The sequence below is a fragment of the Monodelphis domestica genome, chromosome 5 (genome assembly GCF_027887165.1).
Source record: "Monodelphis domestica isolate mMonDom1 chromosome 5, mMonDom1.pri, whole genome shotgun sequence".
Classification (NCBI taxonomy): domain Eukaryota; kingdom Metazoa; phylum Chordata; class Mammalia; order Didelphimorphia; family Didelphidae; genus Monodelphis; species Monodelphis domestica.
In genome coordinates, this window is record NC_077231.1 from 261,208,918 (window position 1) to 261,234,921 (window position 26,004).

At 39.3% G+C, this 26,004-nt stretch overlaps 1 protein-coding gene across 19 annotated transcripts in view; it reads right to left on the bottom strand.

The window, feature by feature from the left end:
* KIAA1217 (KIAA1217 ortholog) overlaps nt 1-26,004 on the bottom strand; it is a 1,016,332-nt gene that overhangs the window by 366,440 nt on the left and 623,888 nt on the right. For all 19 annotated transcript variants that reach the window (XM_056800101.1, XM_056800103.1, XM_056800095.1 and 16 more), the window contains one exon: nt 16,686-16,969. In XM_056800101.1, the coding sequence (XP_056656079.1) occupies nt 16,686-16,799 (114 nt within the window). In that variant the 5' untranslated portion in view covers nt 16,800-16,969. The remainder of the gene's footprint in view (nt 1-16,685; nt 16,970-26,004) is intronic.

The window sequence follows — 26,004 nt, forward strand, 5'->3', positions numbered from 1 at the left end:
ATTATGCCCAAAGGGCTTTAAATGACTGCCTGCCCTTTGATCAAGCCAAACCACTGCTGGGTTTCTACACCAGAGATCATAAGGAAAAAGCTTGTACAAGAATATTTGTAGCCACGCTCTTTGTGGTAGGAAAAAAATGGAAAATGAGGGGCTGCCCTTCAATTGGAGAATGGCTGAACAAATTGTGGTATCTGTTGGTGATGGAATACTGTTGTGCTCAAAGGAATAATAAAGTGGAGGAATTCCATGTGAACTAGAATGACCTCCAGGAACTGATGCAGAGTGAGAGGAGCAGAACCAGGGGAACATCACACACAGAAACAGATACACTGTGGCACAATTGATTGTAATGGACTTCTCCATTAATGGCAATGCAATGAGCCAGGACAATTCTGAGGGACTTATGAGAAAGAATGCTATCCATATCCAGAGGAAGAACTGTGGAAATAGAAACACAGAAGAAAAACAATTGCTTGATCACATGGTTCGATGGGGATATGATTCAGGCTGTAGACTCTAAATGATCACTCACTCTATTGCAAATATTAATAATATTGATCAATGATACATGTAAAACCTAGTTGAATTGAGGGGGTGGGAAGAGGGGAAGGGAAAGAATATGAATCATGTAACCATGGAAAAAAATTTTAAAAAGAATTGATACTAAGTGTATGTATACACACACATAAATAGAGTAGCAATTCTAAGACAGACAGTAAGGATTTTTTATAAATCAATCTAATCCTTCTTTTACATTAAACCCCACCCCACCCCCATTTACACTGTCCAAAGTCAGAGTAGGTAGGATTTGCATCTGAGGTAGGATTTGAACCCAAGATTCCAAAGTCAGAACTCTTTCCATTAAAAACAAATCTAACATGATGGGCTGGGAAAGAGCATTCTGAGAATCCTGTTCTTCACCCTGTTCAGTATCAGCCAAAAAGCATTCATGTGAGCTTTCCAATGCTCCAAACTTTCATCTAATTTGGTAGCAATTACCTTCGGATTTTCTAGATTTATTGCTTTTCAGGTGCTTCCCTCTGGAGCCCTTCTGTGCATCAGATGATTCCCACCCCCTTATACTTTCCCACCTACTCCTATAGCAATTTTTTCCAATGGAATCTTATTTTGCTTTTTGTACAGCTCTTCCCAATATAGCAGTTCTCACATTGTCTTCTCTTGCTCGTTTACAACATTAATTAAGACAAGAGCTCACACAGAAGTTCACGGTTCTCTCTCTCCCCAGCCTCTGCTTGTTAAACATGCATCAGAAGTCTTGTATTATAAATCACCTCTCCTTGGGTTTCTTCCCACTACGCTTCATTTTGAATTGCCTATTGGGTTGAATTCAAACCTAGGCCAATTCTTTAAGGAAAATGGTCCACCCTTGGAACAGCTTTCTCTTACCCATCTCTGGGAAGCTTCTACCTGCTTTTCAAAGCCCTCTACAAACTGATCTCATTCTGCCTATTTAACCATGCTTCCCAATTCTCCCAGATATTATGAAATCCACCCTTTCTAGGACAACGTATTCTAGCCTCCATTCCTTCTCTTTATCCTAAATGGTCTTTCTTTTTCTCTAAATCCCACCCATCATTCAAGGCCAAATTCCATGTCTACCAACCCATAAATCTTTCTTTCAACTACTTTATCTCTGTCCTGCTATATTCCATAGATGTTCTTCATATTTTCTGTTAAATAACAATTTACCTACAAACTTTTCTAGACTTCTTCTCTGATATAGGTCCTTAAATTAGATTGGACAGTTAGGTAGGATAGATAGATAGAGGGCCTGCTGTGGAGAAAACCCAAATTCAAATCTTGCCTCTGATACTTATTAGCTATGTGTTCATTGGCAAGGCACTCTGTTTCTTCATCTATAAAATGGGGATTTGAAACCAGGTCTTCTTTGCTTCAAGTCCAACATTCTATCTACTGAGCCATTTGACTTTCTCTACATATAAAACATACAAAGTGGCACAGTCCCTGTTCTTAGTCAATAAAATTAACACCTACTATGTGCCAAGCACTGGGCTAAGCAGTTAAGGATCCAAAAACAACAAAAAACAATCCAGCCCTCAAGGAATTTACAATTTACTTGGGGAAAGAAAATATATAAAAGTTTTTCTTCTTTTTTTATTCAGAATATTTTATCATGGTTACATGATTCTTGATCTCCACCCCTCCACCTCCAGCCCCTGTTTTCCATTCCACCTTCTGGAGTTGACAAGCAGTTCCACTGGGTTATACATGTATCATTGTTCAAAACCTATTTCCATGTTATTCATATTTGCAGTAGAGTGATCAAATACATACAAGTTTTAAAGAAACTTTCATTTGAATAAATCTCTCTTATTGGAGCTTTTCCTTAGGTCAAAAATAGAGATTGAAAGATTCTTTCCAATTTGAACATTCTATGATTTTATCAACTTGGAAAGAATGAGTTTTCCATGAACTTTTTTCAACTGTAACCCTACTTTATTACTGTTGAGAATTCAGATTCTTAGAAGAAAGGAAAGTTTTTTGTCTTTATCTCTTCATCTCTAGCACCTATCTTACTTTCTGGCCTGTAATAAGCCTTCAATAAATATTTGTTCAATAGCAGACTTAACAAATAACCCCTTTTGAAATGCATAATCTTTATTGGTTCCCAATTTTCAAAACAACTTTCATCTTTTGTGAAAGAGAGATGGAAACATGAATGTAGTTTTTCAATCCATTCCAAGATTGCATCTGAATTTTAGATCTTCTTCCTTTGTTCTTGCACTTTTTTCCTGCTGTTTCTTATTCCCTCTGCTTTTAAAAGCATCATTTAGCTGGATTAGATTTTAATTCTATTAATTAGTTATGCTCCTGCAAGTTTTGGCTGATACTATATGCCTTCTTTCTGTTGCAATGTATCTTCAGGTTTCAATGGATGAGAAGCAGTTCTCTTTTCTTTCTTTAAATAAGTAAAACCAACAAACCAACAAACCCTTACCTTCTGTCTCAGTATCATTTTTAAGACCGAAAAGAGGCAAGAGCTAGGCAGGTGGGGTTAAATAACTTGCTGAGGGTCACACACATTTGAACCCAGGGCCTCTCTGACTCAAAGCCTGGTGCTCTATCCACTGTGCAACCTAGCTGTCCCCACTTTTGGATGCTAGCATGCTCCTCTCTTAGAAGCCAATCACCATTTTCATTGTAAGCTGTCCACTCATGGCTTCTTCCAAATACTGGCATTTTGTATTTATTGTTCATAATCTTGACAACGTTTCTCGATTGCTACCAGGTTGGCTCGTGATTTTGTTGCGATTTTGGGGTTGGGGGTTGTTCTGTTTTCTTTCTGAAGTTTAACATCCTGACAAGGCTATGATCTATAAACCTGCTTCTTAGTCACTGAATGAAATAACTTATGTTTTCTCCTGGAGAAAATAGCTCTTGCATTAGTCCCTTTCTACCAGTATGTGAATAGCAATAACAATCATACTCTCAGCTGAGTCCTAACTTTTAGGACTTCTATTTCCTCTACCATATTTTCTAAGCTTGTTTTTGACAAAGAACTTTCAGCTCACCTCTTCCATTATTTATAATCTGCCTTTAGACTCTCCTTTGAGTCCAGAGAACTTGATTGCTTGAAGAGTACTTAGTCTTTGGAACTCAGTTATTGTGATTCATATGTGACTTGGTCAGACAAACTTCAACTGTGCCTCAATTTCCAAATCTGTAAAATGACAGCACTAGGCTGTGTAATGTCTAATGTACCTTTCAGCTCCCTATCTCAGTTTCCTCATCATTAATGGTACCTATCTCCCAAGGCTGTTATGAAGATTCAATGAGATATTTGTAAAGCCTTGGCATATAGTAGGTACTTGATAAATGCTCCATTTCCTCGCTCCCTTTCTTTACTTCCTTATCCTTGTGTATTTATGTTTGCAGATTGATAACAACCGCAAACAATAAGATACACTTTAATCTGGAGGGAGATTCCAAGTGGGTAGGTCATATCCCAAGGGGCAGGCTGATAAGTCCTTCCCCTCTCTATCTGGGTAATAAGGTTTACTGATCACAGGTAATTGTTCTCACCTTAGAATATCTATTCATTGAAAATGGCATTCTAAAGAGCAGCAGAGTTGTAGCACCTGATCATATGTGTAATTCTGGGAGATAGGCTCATCTCCTCTGATGGATTTCCTTCTCCAGGCTAGCCGGTATAGCAAATCTGAGAGCTCCCAGTAGGTAGAAGCCAAATAAATAAACAAAGTCGCTTGGTACATTGGTACATATGCAGCTAATGAATCCTTCTTGACTTCCATTAAAATGCAAAGCCAATGGACCACAGGCAACTCCAATGCCTAAAAATCTCTTAAGGATCTTAAAGAGAGCTACAATGACCTTTCCCCCTCCCACTAAAGGTTCTCATGGTCACTGCTTCCCTCTCATCCTCTTAATATCTAAGAGCTGATGAGAGTATTAACATGGGAGACTCCAAAGATAATCAAATTAGTGGGTTGAGCAAGGTATTCTTCCCATGCCATTTTCCTCACTCCTAAGCTGCCTTCTCATGGTCCACAGGGTTTATATGGCAAGAAAGATCCACCATCCATAATTAGCCAAGGCAACTAAACCTGTGTCATAGCAAGGCATCTTATAAAAGGTCATTTCTATATTTGTGGGCAATGTCAACTTTGTGCTTGCTTCCTTATTTGCCTTTTTTAAAAAATAAATAAATATATACTTTGTTATTTGGAATGATTCAATTAGAGAGGAGAGAAAGTGAAAAAGGAAGAAAGTGAAGCAACAGGAAAACAAAAGATATCCATAAAAATGTATTTTCAGAAATAGAAAACAGAGGGGCAATTAGGTAGTTCAGTGGCTAGAGACCCAGACCTGGAGACAGGATGTGGTGGATTCAAATGTGGCCTCAGACACCTTACAGCTGTGTGACCCTGAGCAAGTCACTTAAGTCCAGTTGCCTACATGTTAATGCTCTTCTACCTTGGAAATAATACTTAGCATCAGTTCTAAGACAAAAAGTAAGGGGTTTATTTTTTAAAAATACAGTGGTTAGAAGGTGTATAGCACTTTAATGTCTACAAAGCATTTCACAAATATTTTCTTATTTGATTCTCACAATTCTAGGAGATACATGAGTGCTTTCTTATTGCCATTTTACAGATGAGAACATCAAGGCATGGAAAGTTAAGTGACCTGCTCAGAGTCACAAGTCAGTAAATGTGTGAAGCATGATTCAAAATCAGGTCTTCTTGACTCCTCATCCAGCTCTCTATGCACAGACCCACCTAGAAAGCATAAGAAGCCATCTGGTGTAGTCCATTAGACAATAATCTTCTTTGATCACCAAACCAGGGAGCTAGAGCTGGGAGGGAACTCAGAGAGCTTCTAGTCCAACACCATTGTTTTATAGAGACCAGGTTGGTCAACTGCTTTGGCTATGGTTGCACAGGTAACATCAACACAGAATTTGAACCTCAGACTTAGAAGCCAGTGAATATTCTTTCTATTATGCTCTGCTGCCTTCTTTGGCTATAGATATGGACTTTTGTACTATCTCTAAAACATCTCTCCAGGTAGGTTAAGGGGGGAAAGAGGTGGGGGAATCATTTGCTAATGGAAGCAATAAACCCACCTCCAGTTGAGTTGAGATTAGGATTTTTAGGAGAAATGACTCCTGGCTAGCTCTCATGGTTTAGATTTAGGGGAGAGGCAATAAAACATAAATTGAGTGGAGAAAGGACCAACCTTGTAGGATTCAAATCCTGCCCATGACCCATGCTAGCTGAAATACTAAGGGTGAGCCACTTAAATTTGGAAAGGTGGCATGTAGGCTCCTCTCTCTGAACAGGAATTACGAAGTTGCCAATCTACATTTCTAGAAGGAGTTTCCACACTTAGAAATTCCCCACAGCAATTTAAATCAAAGTTCTCCACATCAACAATAAACAAAAGAAGTGGGAGCTGGCACAGAATAGGAGAGGAGAATTTCAAAGACTAACTTCACCAGCTTCACAGTTTTGCTTAGGATCAGCCCATTTGCCTAGATTTGAGACTCTGTTCCTCGATTTTGCCTTAGCCTTGAAACTGCCTCCCAGTCTGCCCCTGACCCAAGCTCTGATGACTGGTAAAGATTTGCTAATTCAAGTTGCCAAGTTTAAGGTCAGAATTCTTTTATCCTACCTCAGTTCCACTGTTCTTGACCCATATCTTGCACCTTGTGCCTGTTCAACTCTTTTCACTGTTTTGGATCCTTTTCTCTAGGTGGGGAAGGCACAGAACCAGTCAGAATGACTAATGGATCCCTAGGCATAACTACTAGGCACCAAAATAATTATAATACCATAGCAACATATTGGGGCAGCTAGGTGGCAAAATGAATAGAGCATTTGGCTTAGGGTCAGGAAGATTCATCTTCCTGAGTTCAAATCTGGCCTTAGACATTCACTAGCTGTGTGACTGCACAAATCACATAACCCTGTTTGCCTCGGTTTCCTCATCTGTAAAAATGAGCTAGAGGGGACAGTTTGGTGACTTGAGGGATAGAAATTCAGGCCTAGAGACAGGACATCCTTGGTTCAAATATGGCCTCAGATACTTACTAGCTGTGTGACCATGGGCAACTCACTTAACCTCAATTGCCTTTGCCTAACCCTAACAGCTCTTCTGCTTTGGAATCAATTCTTAGTATTGATTCTAAGATAGTATTGATATAATATCTATATAATACAGAAAGTGATACTTTTTTTTCTTTACTAACCTGGAGAAAGAAATGGTAAACTACTTCAGGGTCTTTGCCAAGAACATCCAAAATGGGCTTACGCAGAGTCAGACATGACTGAAACAGCTAACCAACAAAGTCATACATTATTACCCAGTTTACATCGGATTCATAATTAAATGAATTTTTTCTTACCCTTGATTGGTACAAAAAACAATACAATATAATATGTTGGTATTTTTAAAATTCACTCAAACAGCTTGTTTACTTCTTTATAACCCCACAGGAGGAAATGGACCACTTGGGGTTGGTCTGCTTTTCCAGAAAAGCTGGCCAGGCCCTTCCTTGTTGGATATGTGCAGAGGATGGATTCCTAAAACAGGAAGAACTAGGACCCATGAGCGGTCACTTTGGCAAAAGTGCATATTTTCTCTCTGTATCTTTAATTTGGATATCAATAAATCACAGAAGGCAAGTTCCCTGGTTGAGAACTTTTTATTTCTCTCTTTTGAATCCAAAACCAAATTGGAACCAATCAAACAAAACATTAGCTTTCCCATTGTCTTGATGAGATTTTCAAAGTTATTATGACCCCTTGTTGGAGATTGCCTGAACCCTAAATGCTGCTCCTATTTTTCTGTGAACTTAGACAGTTATTTAATGCGCAAGTTGGAAGCAGAACAAGATCAAGCTAAATTTTGTCCATGTTTCCAGAGTAAAGAGTCGAAAGCCTGTCTCTACAGATGAGAGGCTCCTCCAGCATCTGCTCCTGTGCTGACAGGAGGACAGAGCATGAAAGTAAAGCTCTTCCAATCTGTGTAGTTAAGCAGAGCCCATGACCTGTGGGTGATGACTGGAGAACAGATCTTCCAAATTTGGTGACACTTCAAACAAGCAAGTTTCTTTCACCTTCCAAAACAAACATGGATTGTTTCTGTCAGCATTTTATCGACTCTGAATGTCCCTCTCAATTTAGCATTTGGAAGAAATGACAATGGAAAGAGATGGGTACTACTACTACTCCTTTGTTGACCTGTCCAAATTTCTGTGTAAGGATATTTATTATAATTATTACATGTTTATAACAAATTGTATGCATCATATTATTGATGTGTTATATAGCATGTTATATGTGAAAAATAAAAAAGAAATATCTAGAAACTAAAAAGGAGAAAAGCAAGAGCTGCCACACAACACAGAAGATAGGTAGTCACCAAACAAGCACAAGTGTGTACACACGGTGGGAATGACTGATCACTATCAACTGTACTCATATTTCAGGTTTTGGTCACAAGAGATATACGCCAAAAACAAAAGGGAGTTCAGCTGTTTTTTCTCTTAGAAATAATGCTTCATTTATGGAATTTTTCATGTTTACAGAGTAGTTTTACGAGTTGTTATTCAGTCATGTCTGACTCTTTATGATTCCATTTGGGTTTTCCTTGTCAAAGACACTGAGGTGGTTTGCCATTTCCTTTTCCCTCTCATTGGACAGATGAGGAAACTGAGGTCAACAGGATTATTAGACATTCAGACTGAGTTTCAGGGTTATCTCGTTTGGGGTTAATCTTCACTCCGGGTCAAAGAACTAGTAAGTATCTGATGCCAGATTTAAATTTATGTCTTCCTGATTAAAGCTTTATACTTTGCACTGCTTAGTTGCCAAAAGAATAATGAAGCCACAGCAAATAGTAGCAACTACCTTTCTGATTCAATGCAGAATCTGTCTATTTTTCCTCTCTATTTTGTCCCCAAAGGAGTTTGGAAGACAAGTGCCTCCAAAATTCATGGCTCTGGTGCGGGAAGGCCAGGGCTTAATCTCCCTTTGTAGCTGGTGTGTATTCTGCAATGAGATGGCTGAGTCCCTGTTTGCACCTGTCCTGCAATGCATGGCTCCCAGGCATATCTCCATGCGGGTCCTAGCCTGGCTAGCCTGGGGTATTTATTACTCCTTGCTAGCTCATGTGCTGCCATCTCCATGCTGCCCCAACTGGTCTCTCTGCAACACACTCCACATGGTTACACACCCATTAAGAGTTGTCCATTACTCATCACAGGCTCATTGAGTTGGAGTTGAAAGGGACTTTGGAGGGCATAAATTCTAAACCATCTCCCCCTACCTTACAGATGAGAAAACAAGGTCAAAGGAGAGAAAAGACTTCCTCAAAGTCACCCATGGAGTAAGAGATAGAGCCTTTCCAGGGTTTTCTGGTTCCAAACTTAGCATCATTTCCAATGTAGCATCATGTCATCTTCTTGATAGTAGCAAAAATAAAATAAAATAAAAGTTTCTTTCCTAGCAATCCTACCAAGAAAAGAACAAGATCAGTTCTTTTTAGCTACTTGGCAAGAAAAAAGAAAGTCCTTCCCCCCTCTTCCCCATAAATACCCAGCAAACCTTTTTTTCTTTCTCAGCAAAGGTGAGGAGGGGAGCAGTTGCATTCTCTAAGGAAGGAGCTACACACATGGGGCCTCTTCCTTCTCACCTAATTTCCTTTCCTCCTTTTTCACACTTTCTCTGTCTTCTGTGCATTCCACATACTGCTTTATAGGACCATTTCTAAGAAGTAAAACCAAACTATGAGGGGAGGAATTGCACTTTGAAACCTGATGATGCTTTCATCAAAGATTTCATGTCACATATTTGCAGGTATTTGTTGACTTAAATTAAAAGAAGTTCTGTATAAATTAAAATTTAATTCTGTATTATTTAATATATGTAAAATATATAGCCTTATATATTATATAATAATACATTTATAAAATAAAATTGTGTATAAATTAAATTCTTCTGTATTTTATCCAATAGTAGCCTTGCTACTAGACCCAACACACCCCCATGCATTACTATCTGACTCACTAAAGCACCCTAAATACCTCTGGACCATTTATCGAAAGTACCCAATGTGAGCTAAGCACTCTGTCAGGAGCAGGAGACTGAATCCACCTCCAACTGCATCCATAGGGTCATTTCGCTGTTGTTCACTAGTGTCTGTCTCTTCATGCCTCCTTTTCAGATATTTTTTGGCAAAGACTGGGAGAGGTTTGCCATATTCTTTTCCAGCTCATTTTATAGATGAGGAACTGAGAGGGAAAAGGGTTAAGTGACTTGCCTAGGATCATAGCTAAGGAGGCCAGATTTGAACTCAGGAAGATGAGTCTTCCTGATTCCACATCCAGTGCTCTATCCACTGTACCATCTAGCTGCCTTAAAAGTCATGGGGTATGTGTGTGTGGGGGGAAGGCAGCTAGCTGGGTAGCTCAGTGGATTGAGTGCCAGGCCTAGAGATGGGAGGTCCTAGGTTCAAATCTGACCACAGACACTTCCCAGCTGTGTGACCCTGGACAAGTCACTTAACTCCCATTGTCTAGCCCTTTCTACTCTTCTGCCTTGGAACCAATACACAATATTGATTATAAGAGAGAAGGTGAGGGTTTTAAAAAAATCACTAGATTTTTTTCCATCCAACCTGCCTTCTCTTTCAACTAAGATATGAGCTCCTTGGGGGTAGATTGTCTCTCTTCTTGAGTTGATTTCCCAGCATGTGGCAGAATGCTTGACATTCTTAATAAATAATTTTTTCATTCATTCATTCATTCATTCCAAACTAGACTATTATCCAGCCTCCATTAGGCACCCCTTAGGAAGCTGGTTGATTCTGAAGTTTCTTAAGGACAGGAGTTGAGTCTGTCTTTAAAACTGTGAAAGGTGTTTGAAGCCAGCCAGTCAATAATGATGATAGTTATTAATACACACACATAGATTATGCTGCAATGATTGCTGTATTTTAGGAGCCGGATGGAGAAAAGAAAGACAAATACCTCTCAGCTTTGTGATAACTTCCAAAGATAATGATTCTAGACAAACCAGGTCACAAGTAGTCAGATACAGATTTCCAGACAAGAGTTTCCCAGAGTTAGAATTTAGAGTTTAGAGCCTTAGGCACTTTCTGGTTTTTTCTAAGCAGTAAGCAGAGCACCCAGGGAATGTGAATATGGATTTCCCTAATGTGGGAGTATTTCCTAAGAGATGCCAGATGGCGAGATCTTTTTAAGCTGTCCGATTCTGGCTCTTTCCCAACTGCACCCTTCTTAGTACCCCCAGTTCTAAGAGTCATAGCTCTCTTTCATTTGGGGGTGGGGTGGGGGTGGGGGCCACTCAGCAAATAGCCTTGTGTGTATGGTATGGGGAGGGAGAGAGGATCTAGGAAGCTACAAGGCTCTCTAAGGTTTGGAACTGTCCAGATCACTCTTCTGCATAGGGCAAAAGGTATGACTCAGTGATTTGAGGCTTCAAACAATCCTTTTACTAAAAACACACTCTGGCACTCTCAATTACCAACATTTCAAAGTGATTAAAAATCAGACACAAGAAAGAACAATTAAATCTGGCAAACAAATTGTAAAAATTAGCAAAAAAGGTTCTTAGGGAGCCCCTCTTAAAAAAAAAAGAAAAATCAGAAACTGCTTTTATTTTCTTTTGCCCAAAGGGCTGGCATCTGGGTCTTAGGAACAGTATTCCTGGGGGCAAAGATAACCCAAACTGCTCCAGGTCTTCAACTCAAACAGGTTTGTCTCTCCCTCCTCCTCCCCACCAGAGTCTAGGCTGGTGAGGTAGCAGTGTGGAGGATAAACTCACAACTCCACAGCTATACACCATGGAATCCAGATAGCTGGTGGATTGTTTGAGATTTCTCTCCTAGGAATTTGGTCTAGTCCAATTGGCTAGATTGTGATGCAAACTAATCCTATGAGGAAGAGGGGAAGAAGGTAGGGAGGAAGAGCAGTCTGGGGAGCCTTTGGCTAGCTGCAGGGCACCGGGTCTATAGGATAAGGATTCCCACCAGGAGGATGCTCCAACAGGAAGGACCTGTAGCTCCCTCACTCAGCTCCTGAACACTCTAGGATTTAGAACCCTGTAAACTGGGAAATAACTGAGACCCCCTACAAACACCAACATTTACCTCAATGATGACAAAAAGAAAAAAAATACAACACAGGCATCACCTCCCAAGGAAGTACAGCTTCAAAGTCCACATTCTCCTTTTCTCTTCTGTCACCTTGTCTAGGCCAAACTGAAGAATTAAAAATGAAAAACCCCGAGCCCCAGTAGACTAACGATCATTTCCTGACTCCCTCCTCTATCTGGGTAACAAATGGATTTTGGTAATTAATTTGCTGATTGATCTCAGATTATTTTTTCTCCACTTAGGATTTCTGTCTACTGAAGAAGATGTTACAGGGAGCAGCTGAGAAGCACAATGGGAAAAAAAGAAAACAAAACCCTGGTCTGGAGACAGAAAGATTTAGTTTCAAATTCTACCACAGTTACTATTTGTGCTACTTTGGGTAAATCACTTCACATCTTAAGACCTTAGTTTTCTCATGAGTGAAATAAGAGTGTTGGGCTATGAGGAAATTGAGGTGGGGAGAAGTTAAAAGCCCAGGGTTTCATAACTAGTAAGTCTCCAAGGGAGGATTCAGATGTAGATCTTCCTACATCTCAAGTCCAAACCTCTATCCATTATGACATCTGGTTGTCTCTAGGCTTTACACTACTTAAAAAATATATCCATGGGGCAGCTTGGTAGCACAGTGGATAGAGCATCACGCCTTGAGTCAAGAACCTGGGTACAAATATCGTCTCAGATACTTCCTAGCTGTGTGACCCTGAGAAAGTCACTTTATGCTAGTTGCCTAACCCTTACTGATACTTATCAATACTAAGACAGAAGGTAAGGGTTTAAAAATATATATCTATATCTATCTATCTTTATTTCTGTCTGTCTGTCTATCTATCTATCTATCTTTTTTTAAATCCTTACCTTCTGTCCTAGAATCTTTCTATAGAGAGAATTTATATATCTATAGTATATATCTATAATTTATATATCTATATTATATATGCATCTTGAAGTGGAAAGAATATTGGCTCTAATCTAGAATCAGAGGACCTAGGTTCATATTCTGCCTCAGACACTTATAGAGGTCTGGACTTAGAGTCGAGGAAATAAAAATCTAGTCTTAGACATTTACTAGCTGTGTGACCCTGGCAAATTACTTAACTCCAGTTTGCCTCAGTTTCCTCAACTATAAAATATAAACAAAATAATAGCTCCCACCTAGCAGGTTGTTATGAGAATTAGTTGAGATAATACTTGTAAAAATACTCAGCACAGTGCTTAGTTAAATACTTATTCCCTTCCTTTCTTTAAACCAAGTGGCAGTGTTGGCACAACAGATCTCTATTACATTAAATGATTATCCAGTTGCCATGGAATCATGGAAGTGATCTAGGGGAATCACCACATGGTGCTTCCACATCTCCAGCACCTACTTTTTTCCTGCTAGACTCACAGAATGTGAAAGCATAGAAAGGTTGAAAGGAGTGTAGGTGAGAGAGGGTCAGAGAATTTTAGAAGCCAGGAGGGTCCTGCCCTAATTCTAGAATTTATAAAGTTGACTGGATTCCCTTGGACCAAATGTGCATGTATACAAACTCCAAGATCAATGCAAAATTTGCTATGGTTGTCATCCCTCTAACTTTTAGCTCATTGCCTATCTGCCTCTGCCCACTCCCATCATGCTGCACTCCCTCCCTGACAAACAAGGATATGGTGCCCCATAACATGGTTTGCTTCATAAGCATTGGAAATGATCGTTAAGCTTTTGCAACATTGTTGGCTCTAATTCAGCCCTCTTCTGCCTCCCCTCTGTTCTTCTTTCATATCCTCTATCTTCATCAATGAATAGAAAATATTCAGACAAACTTCAATTGGCAGAGCCTTCCTATATGAGGGATCTGCCACTGAAACCTGCACAGAAGGACCTGAGATCTTTCAAGCGCCAGTTTGGGCTGTGGATTGGGGTGTGGTGCAGATACTTCTGGCTACGATGCTCTCACAATGCCCCTCCATTGCCTAGCTCAGCACTGTGATGGCCAGATAGAAGCCTGGTAATAAACCTTTTGCCTCTAAGCAAAGAAGCAAAAACAGGTTTTTCTCCTGTGTGCTTATATAGGTAACTCGTTAGACCACTGCAGAAAGGATATTCAGGCCATGACTGAATTTTGGTGCTAGATGATCTTCACAGGTCATTTGTTCCATTCCTGATTCCAGGCAATACCTGATTTCAGTCATTCCTAACAAATGAGGCTCCATCCTATTTTTTCTTCTAGTTACTCACACACACACACACACACACACACACACACACACACACACATGTACATACACACAGAGTTATCCTTTCCGCATTGTGATTTTACTTACTGCAATTTTTATATATCATGGGTAAGCATAACAAATTAAATGGGAATTTCTGGGAAATTCTGCGGAAGCTACAGATGATGTGTGAAGGCCAGCAGATGATAGAAAAAGTTTAGAAACTCAGAAATGCATACTTAGCCCAAAATTTACATTAAGTACTGTAAACAGCCATAAAAGAAGAAAAGAAAAAAAATCAGATTTCTCTGCTATGAAGCCAAAAACTTTTATGTGGATTTTCTAGATCACAGGGACGCCACACTCCTAAACCCACAATGTGGAAAGGATGACTATGCGTATAGAAAAAGAGATACATCTTTATCTGTATCTCTTCCTATGTATATTTAGTTTGGTGTTTGATGTCAATTTATGTCAAGAAATGTTGTTGTAAAGACCAAATCCCCAGGGCTGAAGGGAGGGTCCATTCTTCTTATTCATCAAGATTTTTTCCTTGAGCTGAACATTATTACTAAAATTTAACCTTTACTTACTTTGGCTTAAACTCAAAATAAATTCCTTAGTGAGCCTTTCCTTGGATTTTTGAGATCTCATTTTCTTATGGATCCCCAAACTAGACATTGTATTTACTATGTCCATCTCTAATGAAGATATACATCCATATCCATTATTGAAAAACTGATTATAGTCTCTGAATATTCTCCAAACCTGTCAAGGGGTTAGAACTTTGGGGGTCCATGGGCAGATTTTAGGGGGCACTATAAACTTGGATGGAAAAAAAGTTACAGACGTATTTCAATATAATTGGTTTATTTTGTAATCTTATATATTTTCTTTTAAGTATGAGAAAAGGTTTATAAGGTTCACCGGATTGCCAAAGGGATCCATTACATAGATAACGTTAAAAAACTTGCTCCACAGTCTTATATTTTCTTTGATTTTTAATTGTGGGACGATGATGATGATGATAATAATAATAAGTTGTTTATGAAACATAATCAGCTTTTTAATTGTTAGCAACTTAGATAAAAGGTTCAATTGAAGAGGAAGCTAAAATTAAGGACTAAAATTACATTTCAGAATAAAGTAGCATTTTAATTATCCAAATTTACTATCAATTCTCATTAGCATAGATAATCAAAAGTTGGTTGGCTATAGGTGCAGGGGTGAGATCAAGGGAGGACATAAATATCTATGTTGCAAAAACTAAAGACAATCATAGGACTTATTTTAAAATTAAAAAAAATTAAAACCTGTCTATACAGATTTAACTTAAATGCCTAACTGGCAAAATTCTTATCCAGAAAACACTGAAAACACTGCATTTTTCTTTCTGGTTAAGGTAAAAAATCAATACCAATCATCACCACCCTACCCCCCACCCCCATGCACACCAGTCTGTGCTCTCTCTTTCTTCTTCCTATATTCTCTATATTTGTAGTCCAGCCTGATAAGATTCTCTGCTTAGTTTGTGAGATCCATCAATGTATCATATCCCTTTCGACCCTAAACCTGCTGCCATCTGCTATAAAGTAATTGCATCTAGCCAAGAAACAATAGCATCCTAAGCCACAGTTGGGTGATATCAGTGTAGCTGTCAGGAGAATGTGGGGGAAAACAGGCAGCTGAAAACAGTAAAGATCAAGACAAGAAAGTCCCCCCCAAAAAAGGGCAAGCTATCAGTGGCAAAAAGCATGTAAGATTCCTAAAAGAATGAGAGGGAGATAGGGCTACCTCCCAAGCCATCAACCAGACCTCTACCTCCTCCCCAAACCTTTGCTGCAAGATACATACCCTGTGAACTACAATTGAGGGCATACCCATGAAAATCCCAATGCTATTACTGATGCTTTAAATTTGGCTAGTCAAAGAAAGTACAAGATTGGAGAGGTGTGATTAGTTCACTAAATACTGATTATATTGGGTTTTTTTCCCCTCTGATTAATTATCTCTTCCCTCCTACTACTTCTTAAGGATAAGGTTGATGTCCAAAGCCCATTCTTCTTCATGCCTCCTTATTCATTTTGTACCCTTGTCTTTTTTTTTTTTGGTTCTGCTAGAGAGCCTTGAATAGAGTATCAAGCAAAAAGACCATGGCCTCCTCCAGAAGATATGTCCACGTTTAAAAGAGTTTGGAGTTATAAAGAATCTTAGCAACTGATTATTCCAACATGTATCCAAAAATGAATTCTCGCATCAAACTATCCAACAGGTGGTCATTTACCATTTCTTGAAGGCCTCCAGAAAGGGAAAACACTCTATTTTCCAATGCTGTCCATGAATAGCAATTAGGAAGGTTTTTTCCCCTTATACTTGGCCTGAATTTATTTGTAACTTTCACCCTAACTGCTCCTGATGCTTCCCTCCAGGGTGAAGCAAAACAAATTTTATCACTCTTCAAAGCAACAAACTTTTAAATACTTGAAGACAATTATCATGCTCTCTGGCCCCCTTACCCAAATCTTCTATTCTTTGGCCTAAAGATTCCCAGATCCTCATCTAGCATGGAATCCAGGCTTTTCCTAGTCCTTTCCCTTCTCCTCTAGTTCATCTGAATCTCTCTTTCATCTCCAATGATTTCCAAATGGCTGCCAACAAAATGAAAGTTACTTTATTCCATACCAGATGAAGAATGATGAAGAAACTGTACTAGGGCTTGAGATACAAAGATAAAAATAAAATTATTCATTTCCCCAAATAAAAGGATTCCCTCAGCACCCTGGTGAAGTCACCACCATGTTTCCTACCTGATCTCTCAGCCTTTCTTGGTGACCCATGATGGCTGTAGCATGGTGAGGATATTTCTGTTTCAGATGTTCCAGGAAAGCTTCTCTCTTCCTGTCCATCTCAGATGTTTGCATTCCCAGTATCTCTTTGGAACTACGGGGCCCACCTACGGTGTGTCTCCTTGGGATATTGCGGGAAGACTTGGAAACTGAGAGACGACTGTTTCCATTAGCAAGGCGGTCCTTGGTTCGGAGACATCCCGCATCTTCAGATGATGTCACATGCAGATTGCTTTTCCCCTGATCTGAAAGGTGAAAGAATATGAGCCCTGTTAAAAATCTCTCCTTAACAATCTCATTTGAGCCTCTATGAGAAGGGTTATTCTAACAATGTTAAGGAATATGTGTACGTGTATGTGGGAAAAATTGAAATGTAACACTATGAAATTATAATGATCAAGAAATTTGATCAGGTCAAAGAGTTGAAAAAAATGTACCTCCTTCTCTTCTTTGCAGAGGTGGTGAACTGTGAATGTGGCATACTGAATACCTTGTCAGACTTTCTGATTTTGCTGAACTGTTTTTGTCCTTTCTTTTTAAAAATCTTTTATCAAAAAAATAAACAAGCAGCTTAATGGGAATATGGGAGAGATATCTGAAAATAAAGGTATGTTAAAAAATCAATAACTTCTTTTAAAAAAAAGGAAAGAAATGTGGGCTAAGATTTTATTTCTTTTGACAACTGTAAAGGAAGAAGAAAACAAAAGCCAGGTAAAATATTTTTAAATTATATATTAGAAACATTGAAGTCCCTGTGAAGGCCCTATTATTTCTGCCTTTTTTCCTTAGGATTGTTCAAAACCAGGATACCTTCTTTGCTTGTAATAACTATGTTACTACTTAGTCTGTCTTGCCTACCCCCAAACGGAAGCCTGTATTACCCCAAGGACACCCCTGATCATTTCAACCTGGATTTTGGATTGAACATTTCATGCTGACAACAGAAGAGCTTGTGAGTTCTTCATAATCATGAATCATTGCCAGGGTCAAAAAATAACAACTGACTTGCATAGAAACAGGAGTCTCACTAGACCACGATCTACTTGAAAAATTCTATTTTCTGCTTATTAGCATAAACAAAGCAAAAATGAGAACACCGGTAGACATAACGATTATGGAGATGTAAAAAAACAACAACCAAAACAACAAAAAACCATTTGGGCACATTTCAATTGAATTGAATGTTACAGGAAAATTGCAGCAGAGAGGGAAATGGCATGATGCATCAGAATGAATCTGAAGATACAAGGTAGCCATTGTGGTACAGTGGAAAGGATGTTGAATCTGAAGTCAGAGGACCTGAGTTCAAATACCACTTGGACCACTTACTTGGGTGAACTTGGACAATTGACTTAAGCTCTCTGGTCCTCAGTTTCCTCATCTGGAAACAGAGTGTTTGGATTAGACAATCACTGAGGTCCCCTCTAGTTCTGAATCTATGAACTTTCTCTAAAAGGAACTTAAGAAATGGTTAGCATAATTATGGAAGAGATAAACCAAGGTGGGGAAGAGTTATTCACTTCTATCAAGGACAGGTATAATGAACTTCTGTAGACCCAGAATGGTAGAGATATGAACCATTTGCACAGAGTAGGTTCTTCATGTTCATTATCTGCTAAATACAGGAGGCAGCTAGGTGGCACAATGGAGAGAGAGAGTTGGGTCTGGAGTCAAGAAGACTCGTCTTTCTGATTTCGAGTCCTGCCTCAGACACTTACTAGCTATGTGGCCTTGGGTAAGTCTCTTAACCTTGTTTGCTTGACTTTTCTTATCTATAAAATAAGCTAGAGATTATTAAAGCAAATTACTCCAGTACCCCAGCCAAGAAAACCCCAAAAGGCATGACAAAGAATTGGACGTGTCTAAAAATGGTTGAACAACAATAACTGAATCGAGGCTATTGTTCTGGCAATACCAGGTGAAAGGGGGCAAATATCAAGTTAGTGATATAGATGACTGGCTTGATATTTAGACCAGATTTGTGATTTAATTGAAATGGTAAATTACCAGTGAGAAAATTCCTTCTACCAACTTATTTGATCTTTGGTCTAGAGAGCTGAAGTCAGAGTTTTAAGGGGGTACTAGGAGGGGGCACATAGTTCTATACAGCAATTACATATTATTAGAGGGAAAACTTGAAAACAGGTCTTCCTGACTCTAAAGCCAGCTCTTTTCCCCCTTCCCCTCCTGCTTCCATTGCCTCTCACTGGTAGATTTTATCCACAAAATACCTTAAGTGCCTTATTTATTATTATTTTTTGTTGTTGGGCCATTTCAGTCATGTTCCATTCTCCAAGTACCACTTGTGGATAGTCTTGGCAGAGATACTGGAATAATTTGTCATTTCCTTCTCCAGCTCATTTTGTAGATGAGGAAACTGAGGCAATCAGGATTAAGTGACTTGCCCAGATTCACACAACTAGTAAGTATCTGAGGCCAGATTTGAACTCTGAAAGATAAGTCTTCCTGATTCCAAGCCTGGTGCTCTATCCACTGTTCCACTTGGATGTCCAAGGGTATTTATTATTAGATTACTATAACATAAAATCCCATGTGAGGCTGGATGGGAATATTTTTTTTCTGCTTGTGGGGATCAGGAAAGGCTTCCTAAAAGGGGTGTGTGAATCTTGAAATTTCTCAGACTTGTGAATGTTAAAAGATTCTCAGACTCTACCTTAGAACATTTGGTTAAGACCATTCCCCATTTTAAACAATGAAGGGACTTGATCAGGAATGTGAGAACTCTGACCTTATTCCACACATACTTAAACATACTTTAGGGGAAGATAAAGTTGTAAACTCTTTCCTGAACAATGAAAAGTACTTAAACCCATACTTATAATAAGGGAAAAAGTTCTTAAGCTAAGTACCTATAAAGGTCAAGCAACTTATAAACTTACATGGGACAAAGAGGTGAGAAACTTACTCAGAGATTCTAGCCTACTCAGGTGTGGATTACTAAAAGGATTAGTCTACTCACGTGTGAATTCAGAATGGGCTGTCCTTTGGAAAACGTCTACTGTGATTGGTAGATGTAAGAATTTAGGGGAGGTGACAAAGGAGAAAATGCCCTTTAAAAGGTGAAAAAAAGCTCTCTCTAAAGATGGTCAGCTGGGAAAGGCTGCCTTGAAGGGTCTCTCTCCAGGACATTTCAGATTCAGTATTGAGCTGGTTAAGGCAGCTGAGATGGAGCTGGCCTGGTGTCACTAGAATCCTTGCTTGGACAGATCTTGTGGTGAGTGATTAAGGACTGACTGATCTTTTCTCTTAGGGCTTAGTCCTAGAATGGCCAGAACTGGCCAGGGCCGGCTTATCCCTTTCTCATTATTTCCTCTTTTCTCTCTTTCTTTCTTTAATTCCTCATTGTATTATTAATTAAATTCTCTATAAAACCCAGTTGACTTGGGTATATTCATAATTGGGAATATTTCCCTGGCGACCACCTTATATTTGATTTAAAACAAGACACTGTAGTGAAAACATATTTTCTGCGGTCACACATTTACTCATCCACTCTTATATCTACAACAATTTAAGTCTTCCACTATTTTAATCACTACAGTTTAAGTCCTACAACCATTTTAATTATTACAGTTTATGGCTCCCACTCTTTTAAATGCCACAGGTGGCACCTGAATGAACTGAATATTCTAGGTAATTGTGAAAAAAAAGTTTTAAGGACACTCGAAGAATTAAAATACAACCCAAGTGGACAGGGAACAAAACAATCTTTCTTTGAAAATTCAGAAAATGCTTTCCAGGCTGTTGCAGGGTGGAACTCTGCATGAGTGAATATCACTTCTTGCTAGGTCATATTAGAGCAATTTTTGCTCTACCACATGAAGCAGAAATAATAGCTAACATCTTTATAGCACTTTAAAGTCTGCCCAAGTGCTTTGCATATAGTGATTTCCCTTACTTCTCACAACATAACCATAACCACTTGAAAGATGAGGAAACTGAAGTTGGAAGAAGAAAGGAAAGGCAGGAACCAAGCATTTATTAAGCACTCACTGTGTATCAGGCACTGAGTTAAGAGCTTTACAAATATTATCTCATTTGATCCTCAAACCATCCCTGGGAGGTGGGTGTGATTAGTTATACATACTTTTAAATTCAGGAGCAGCCAAGTGGTATGGTGGATAAAGAACTGGGATTAGAATCAGAAAGGCTCATCTTCATGAATTTCAATCCAGTCTCAGATATTTACTAGCTGTGTGACCTTGAGCAAGGCACATAACTATTTGCCTCAGTTTCCTCATCTGTAAAATGAGCTGGAGAAGGAAATGGCCAACCACCCCAAATATCTTTGCCAAGAAAACCCTAAATGGGGACAGGAAGAGTTGGACACAACTGAAAAACAACTGAATAACAACAAATTTCAGAGTTGAGGAAACCAAGGCAAAATAGAGGGTAAGTGACTTGCTGATGGTCATACAGCTAGTTGCTATCTCAGCGCAGATTTGAACTCAGGTTTCTCTGGATTCCTTACTGACCTGCTACTATTCCTTGGAAGTTGCTTTAAAAAAAATAAATCAGGAACATCTGGGTGGCTCAGTGGATTGAAAGCCAAGCCTAGAGATGGGAGGTCCTAGGCTCAAATCTGACCTCAGACACTTCCCAGCTGTGTGACCCTGGGCAAGTTACTTCACCTCCATTGCCTAACCCTTACCACTCTTCTGCCTTGGAATCAATACACAATATAGATTCCAAGACAGAAGGTAAGGGTTTAAAAAAAATGAAATATATTAGTAGGAATAGCTAGGTAGCTCAGTGGACAGAGAACCAGGTATTAGAGACAGGAAGTCTTGAATCCAAATCTGACCTCAAATACTTCCTATGTGACTCTAGGCAAATTACTTAACCCTCATTGCCTAGCCTTTACCATTCTTCTGTCTTGAAACAAATACACAGTATTGATTTCAAAATAGGATGTAAGGGTTTAAAAAATAAATATGAAAAAACCATAGATACAAGTACCTTTCCTTGACATTTGTGTCTCGTGAAAGCAGAGAACAGGAAAAGAATTCTGGTTATAGAAGACTGTTGCTTATCTGGATTCCAGATAAAAGGGGAACCTCATGCTGACATCTGTGCCCAAGGTTGCAGAAGACCATGAACCAATAAAAGGGCAAAGGAAATATCATCAAATCTATAACTGTCTCCTTAGCTTTGCCTAAAAACGTCAGTCTGGGAAGAAAGTCCCGATGACATGCAGGCCTCAGTTATCCAGAAAAACGCATTTGAATTTTGAAATGGTTTGTCCTGGGCCAACTTTCTGATTCACAGATGTAGGCTCCAGACTCACACCCAGTGGATACTTTCACTTCCTATTACTTTGCTAATTATAACACTAGCAGCCGAAGGAAGAAAGTGTAACAGAATGAATGAATTCTGCAAACTTTCCATAGTAAAATGAAGTTTATAGATCAAAAGTGGATTTTGTTTATTTAGGGCCTCCCTTTCCCTTTATCAAGCAATCAAAAGATGGTTATCCTCAATCTAGAAGGCAATTTGTACTATGCCCAAAAGGCTTTAAAAGGCTGCCTACCCTTTGATCTGGCCATAGCACTGCTGGGTTGGTACCTCAAAGAGATAATAAGGAATAAAATTCGTACAAAAATAGTTTCTTGGGAAAGTAACACATTCTCTCTCGGAGCCTTAGTTTCTCCATCTGTAAAATTAAGGTGTAGGACTAGATGTGTTCTAATTTGCCTTCCAGGACTAAATTTGTAATTGCCATTTGCTTTGGCAAATTACTCAATCTATTTCTTTGTCCTCAAGTGTAAAAATTACTTGGAAGGATCTTTCTTTGGCTGTTTCTTCCCCATTAAAATGTAAACTCTTTGAAGGCAGGGACTTTTATTTATTTGTTTATTTTTTGCTTTTTCTTTGTATCCCCTGGGATTAGCATGGTATTTGGCACACAAGTCTACAAATAATAATGTTGATTGGGTTGATCAAATAACGACATTTATTGACTGAAGACATAGGGTCATGGATAGGATGTTGCCCTTGGAGTCATGAAGACAAGAGCTAAAAACTTGTTTCTATTGCTTAGAAGCTATGAGAGACCCTGGGCAAGTCACTGAATCTTTTATGTTCCTTTCATTCCTTTGACAACAACAATATCACCAATAATAATGACAGTGACCCTAAACATACTGGCATTTATATAGTTTATGGTTTACAAAGCACTTTATAAAAAAAGTTTTTTGAACCCTTCCCTCATGTCTTGGAAACAATACTAAATATAGGTTCCAGCATCAAAGAACTTATGTAAGGACTAGGCAATAGGGTTAAGTGACTTGCCCAGGGTCATACCGCTAGGAAGTATCTGAGGCCATATTTGAATTCAGGACCTCCAGTGTCTAGAACCGGTACACTATCCACTGAGCAACTTAGCTGCCTTACAAAGTACTTTTATATTTGATGTCACCTGATCCTCAAAAGTAGGCGCTTCTATTCTCATTTCCATTTTACAGATGAGAAAACTAAGGCTGAGAGTAAGTCATTCATCCAATCCAGGGAAGTAGCAGCTATCATTCTCATCTCCATTTTACAGATGAGGAAACTGAGACTCAGAGGTTAAGTTATTTGTTCTGTTAGATGACCCAGGGGATAGAGTGCTGTGCCTCTAGAGTTGATTAGATATGAGTTCAAATTTGACTAGTGATACTTCCTAGCTGTGGGACACTGGATCAGTGACTTAATATCCCTCAGCCTTAGTTCCTTCAATTATAAATTAGGACAATAACAGCATCTCCTTTTATAGGTTGTTGTGAGGATCAAATAGGATGTTTATAAAATACTTAGCATATAGTAGGTCTTTCCTTCCTCCCTTCCAGTGATATTATACCTGCTTTGTTGTTGTTCAGTTGTCAGTTCTATCTCTTTATGACTCCATTTGGGGTTTTCTGCAGAAAGATACTGGGGGTCAGGGATGGTGTGCTATTTCCATTTCCATGTGATTTTATAGATGAGAAAATCGAGATAAACAAAGTTAAGTGCCTTGCCCTTAGTGTTACATAGCTAATAAAGTGTCTGAGGCAGGATTTGAACCACAGTCTTTAAAACTCCCAAGTCCAACCCTATCCACTGCTCTACCTTGCTGCCATGCATCCATTATATTTAAGGCACAAGATTGAAGATGCAAAAAGGAAAGTGTTTTGCCTCTCTTGGAACTTAAATTCTAGTGGGGAAGTAGAATACTATATACATAGCTATGTAAATATGATCCATGAAGCTTAAATGCAAAGTAGGTGATCCCATGCGCCCATTCCCCCTCTTTCCAGCATGGAGTACATTTTTTGCACGCCCCACCGATCTGTTCAGTCACATTTTTTTGCCTGTCCCACTCCTCAGTCCAGATGCCCAAAGCAAGTACTTTGTCCCTCAGCTTCTCCAGTAATGGGGGGAGGGGCTCACAGACAGCTTGGATTTGCCTCTAGGCACTTGAACTGGGAAAAGGTTGGCCAACCCTGCCATAGGAATTATTCACTAAGTCATGGATGGTTGAGATCCGTTTGTTAAATGGCATGCCCATGCCAGAAGTTCCCCATGCTGATGAAATAAACTTCAAAATTCTTCTTAAATTGATTATGAGCTTAACAACTTAACAACCATTTCCAATCACCACTTCTTCAAGTACTTGAGCTCTCCTCCATATATTTAAAGAGTTATTTATCCCCTTGAAATGAAGAGAGAACAAGAAGAGTAATCATTCTGAGCATATTTTGTCTCAGAGAAACTAGGAAGGGAGGAAGAAGGATTCTTCACTGTCCTTGTAAATACTCTAGCCTTCCTTCTACCATCATCTTTCTAATTCTTGCCAGTAGATCTTTGGGGGGACATATTCATTCAGTCACATGACCAGATTTAAAGGAACTAGGAGGAAAAAAACTCAAGTTCATTATTGTTTGATGGCCATAAGAGGGTGGTTGTAGCATAATTCAGAAAATCGTGAATTCCCCTGGAAGTCCTATCTTCCTTTGTTTTAACTTCCCCACCTCTCATTAGCCCCTCTGGCATCAGACACCTGTTCAGCCCAGAAAAGATCCATAGAAAGCTCTTTGAACACCCATTCCAGTAATATGATCCCCTTCCTCCCAGAGGCCAAGCTAAGTTAAGAGAGTGGCCACAGGAAAAGACTCCCATGCCCGAGGGGAGAGTGACATTTACAACTTCTGCTCTTTGGGCATAAATGTAGTCTTTCAATAAGGTCTTTCAGAAATAACCAGGGATGGAAACAAAGGGGAGAAGAGAGTGGGTGGAGGACCTGGGAGAACACAGTTCCAGACCTCCCTGCCCCATGGTTTCACAACTCATAAGAGCTCTATTGAATAATGATTCCAAAGCCAAGAGCTCCCCCCAACTCAGAAGAAAATGGAACCAGAATGAATAATCCCCAGCAGCAGGGTCCTAACTCTCCAGCATCACATGCTACTAACACTAAAACAGAGATGGCTTCTGAGATTCTAGAAATCTATGTTAAAGCAAATAGTGACTCCAGAGGGAGAAAATAGGATTCAGAGGAAACTGAGTGACTTCCCCTTTTGACTCCCCCCTCTCCGTTCCTCTGGAAAACTCCCTCCATAAATGAAAGAAGACAGGGCACCTACACAAACATTATCTCTTCATGTTCCACGAGGGCAAAGATGGTTGTCAAAAGACATTTATTAAGTGCCTCCTATACACACACACAGATATGGCACTGTGTTAAGCTGTAAGGACAAAAAAGAAAACAGTCCTCATTGTCAAGGAACTCAGTCTAAGGAAGGGAACTTCATGTAAACAGCTAAATAGAAATAGCACATCAGTTGGAGGTCTTCACCAAAATGAAGGGCAGCTGGGAGGTACAGTGGATACAGCATTGGACCTAGAGTCTGGAAAATGGCTTCAGATCCTTGTTAGCTTTGTGATCCTACTAGGTAAGTCATTTAACCTGGCTTGCCTCAATTTCCTCATCTAAAAGAATGAACTGGAGAAGGAAATGGCAAACCCCACTAGTATCTTTGCCAAGAGAACTCTGAATGGGGTCCTGAAGAGTTGGGCATGACTGAAATGACTGCATAATAGAGTTTTTCATAGTTTAAAGAGGGCGACCCCATCTAACCAACTATATCTAAATAAGATTTGTTGGAAATCATCAATAAAGTAAGACACTAGCAATACAGGGGTTAGGGAAAGGCTTCTTTCAAAGAAGGTAGGATTTCAGCTTAGAGCTGGTCAGCCAGGAGGCAAAGATAGGAAGAAAAAGAATTTCTGCCATGGGGAACAA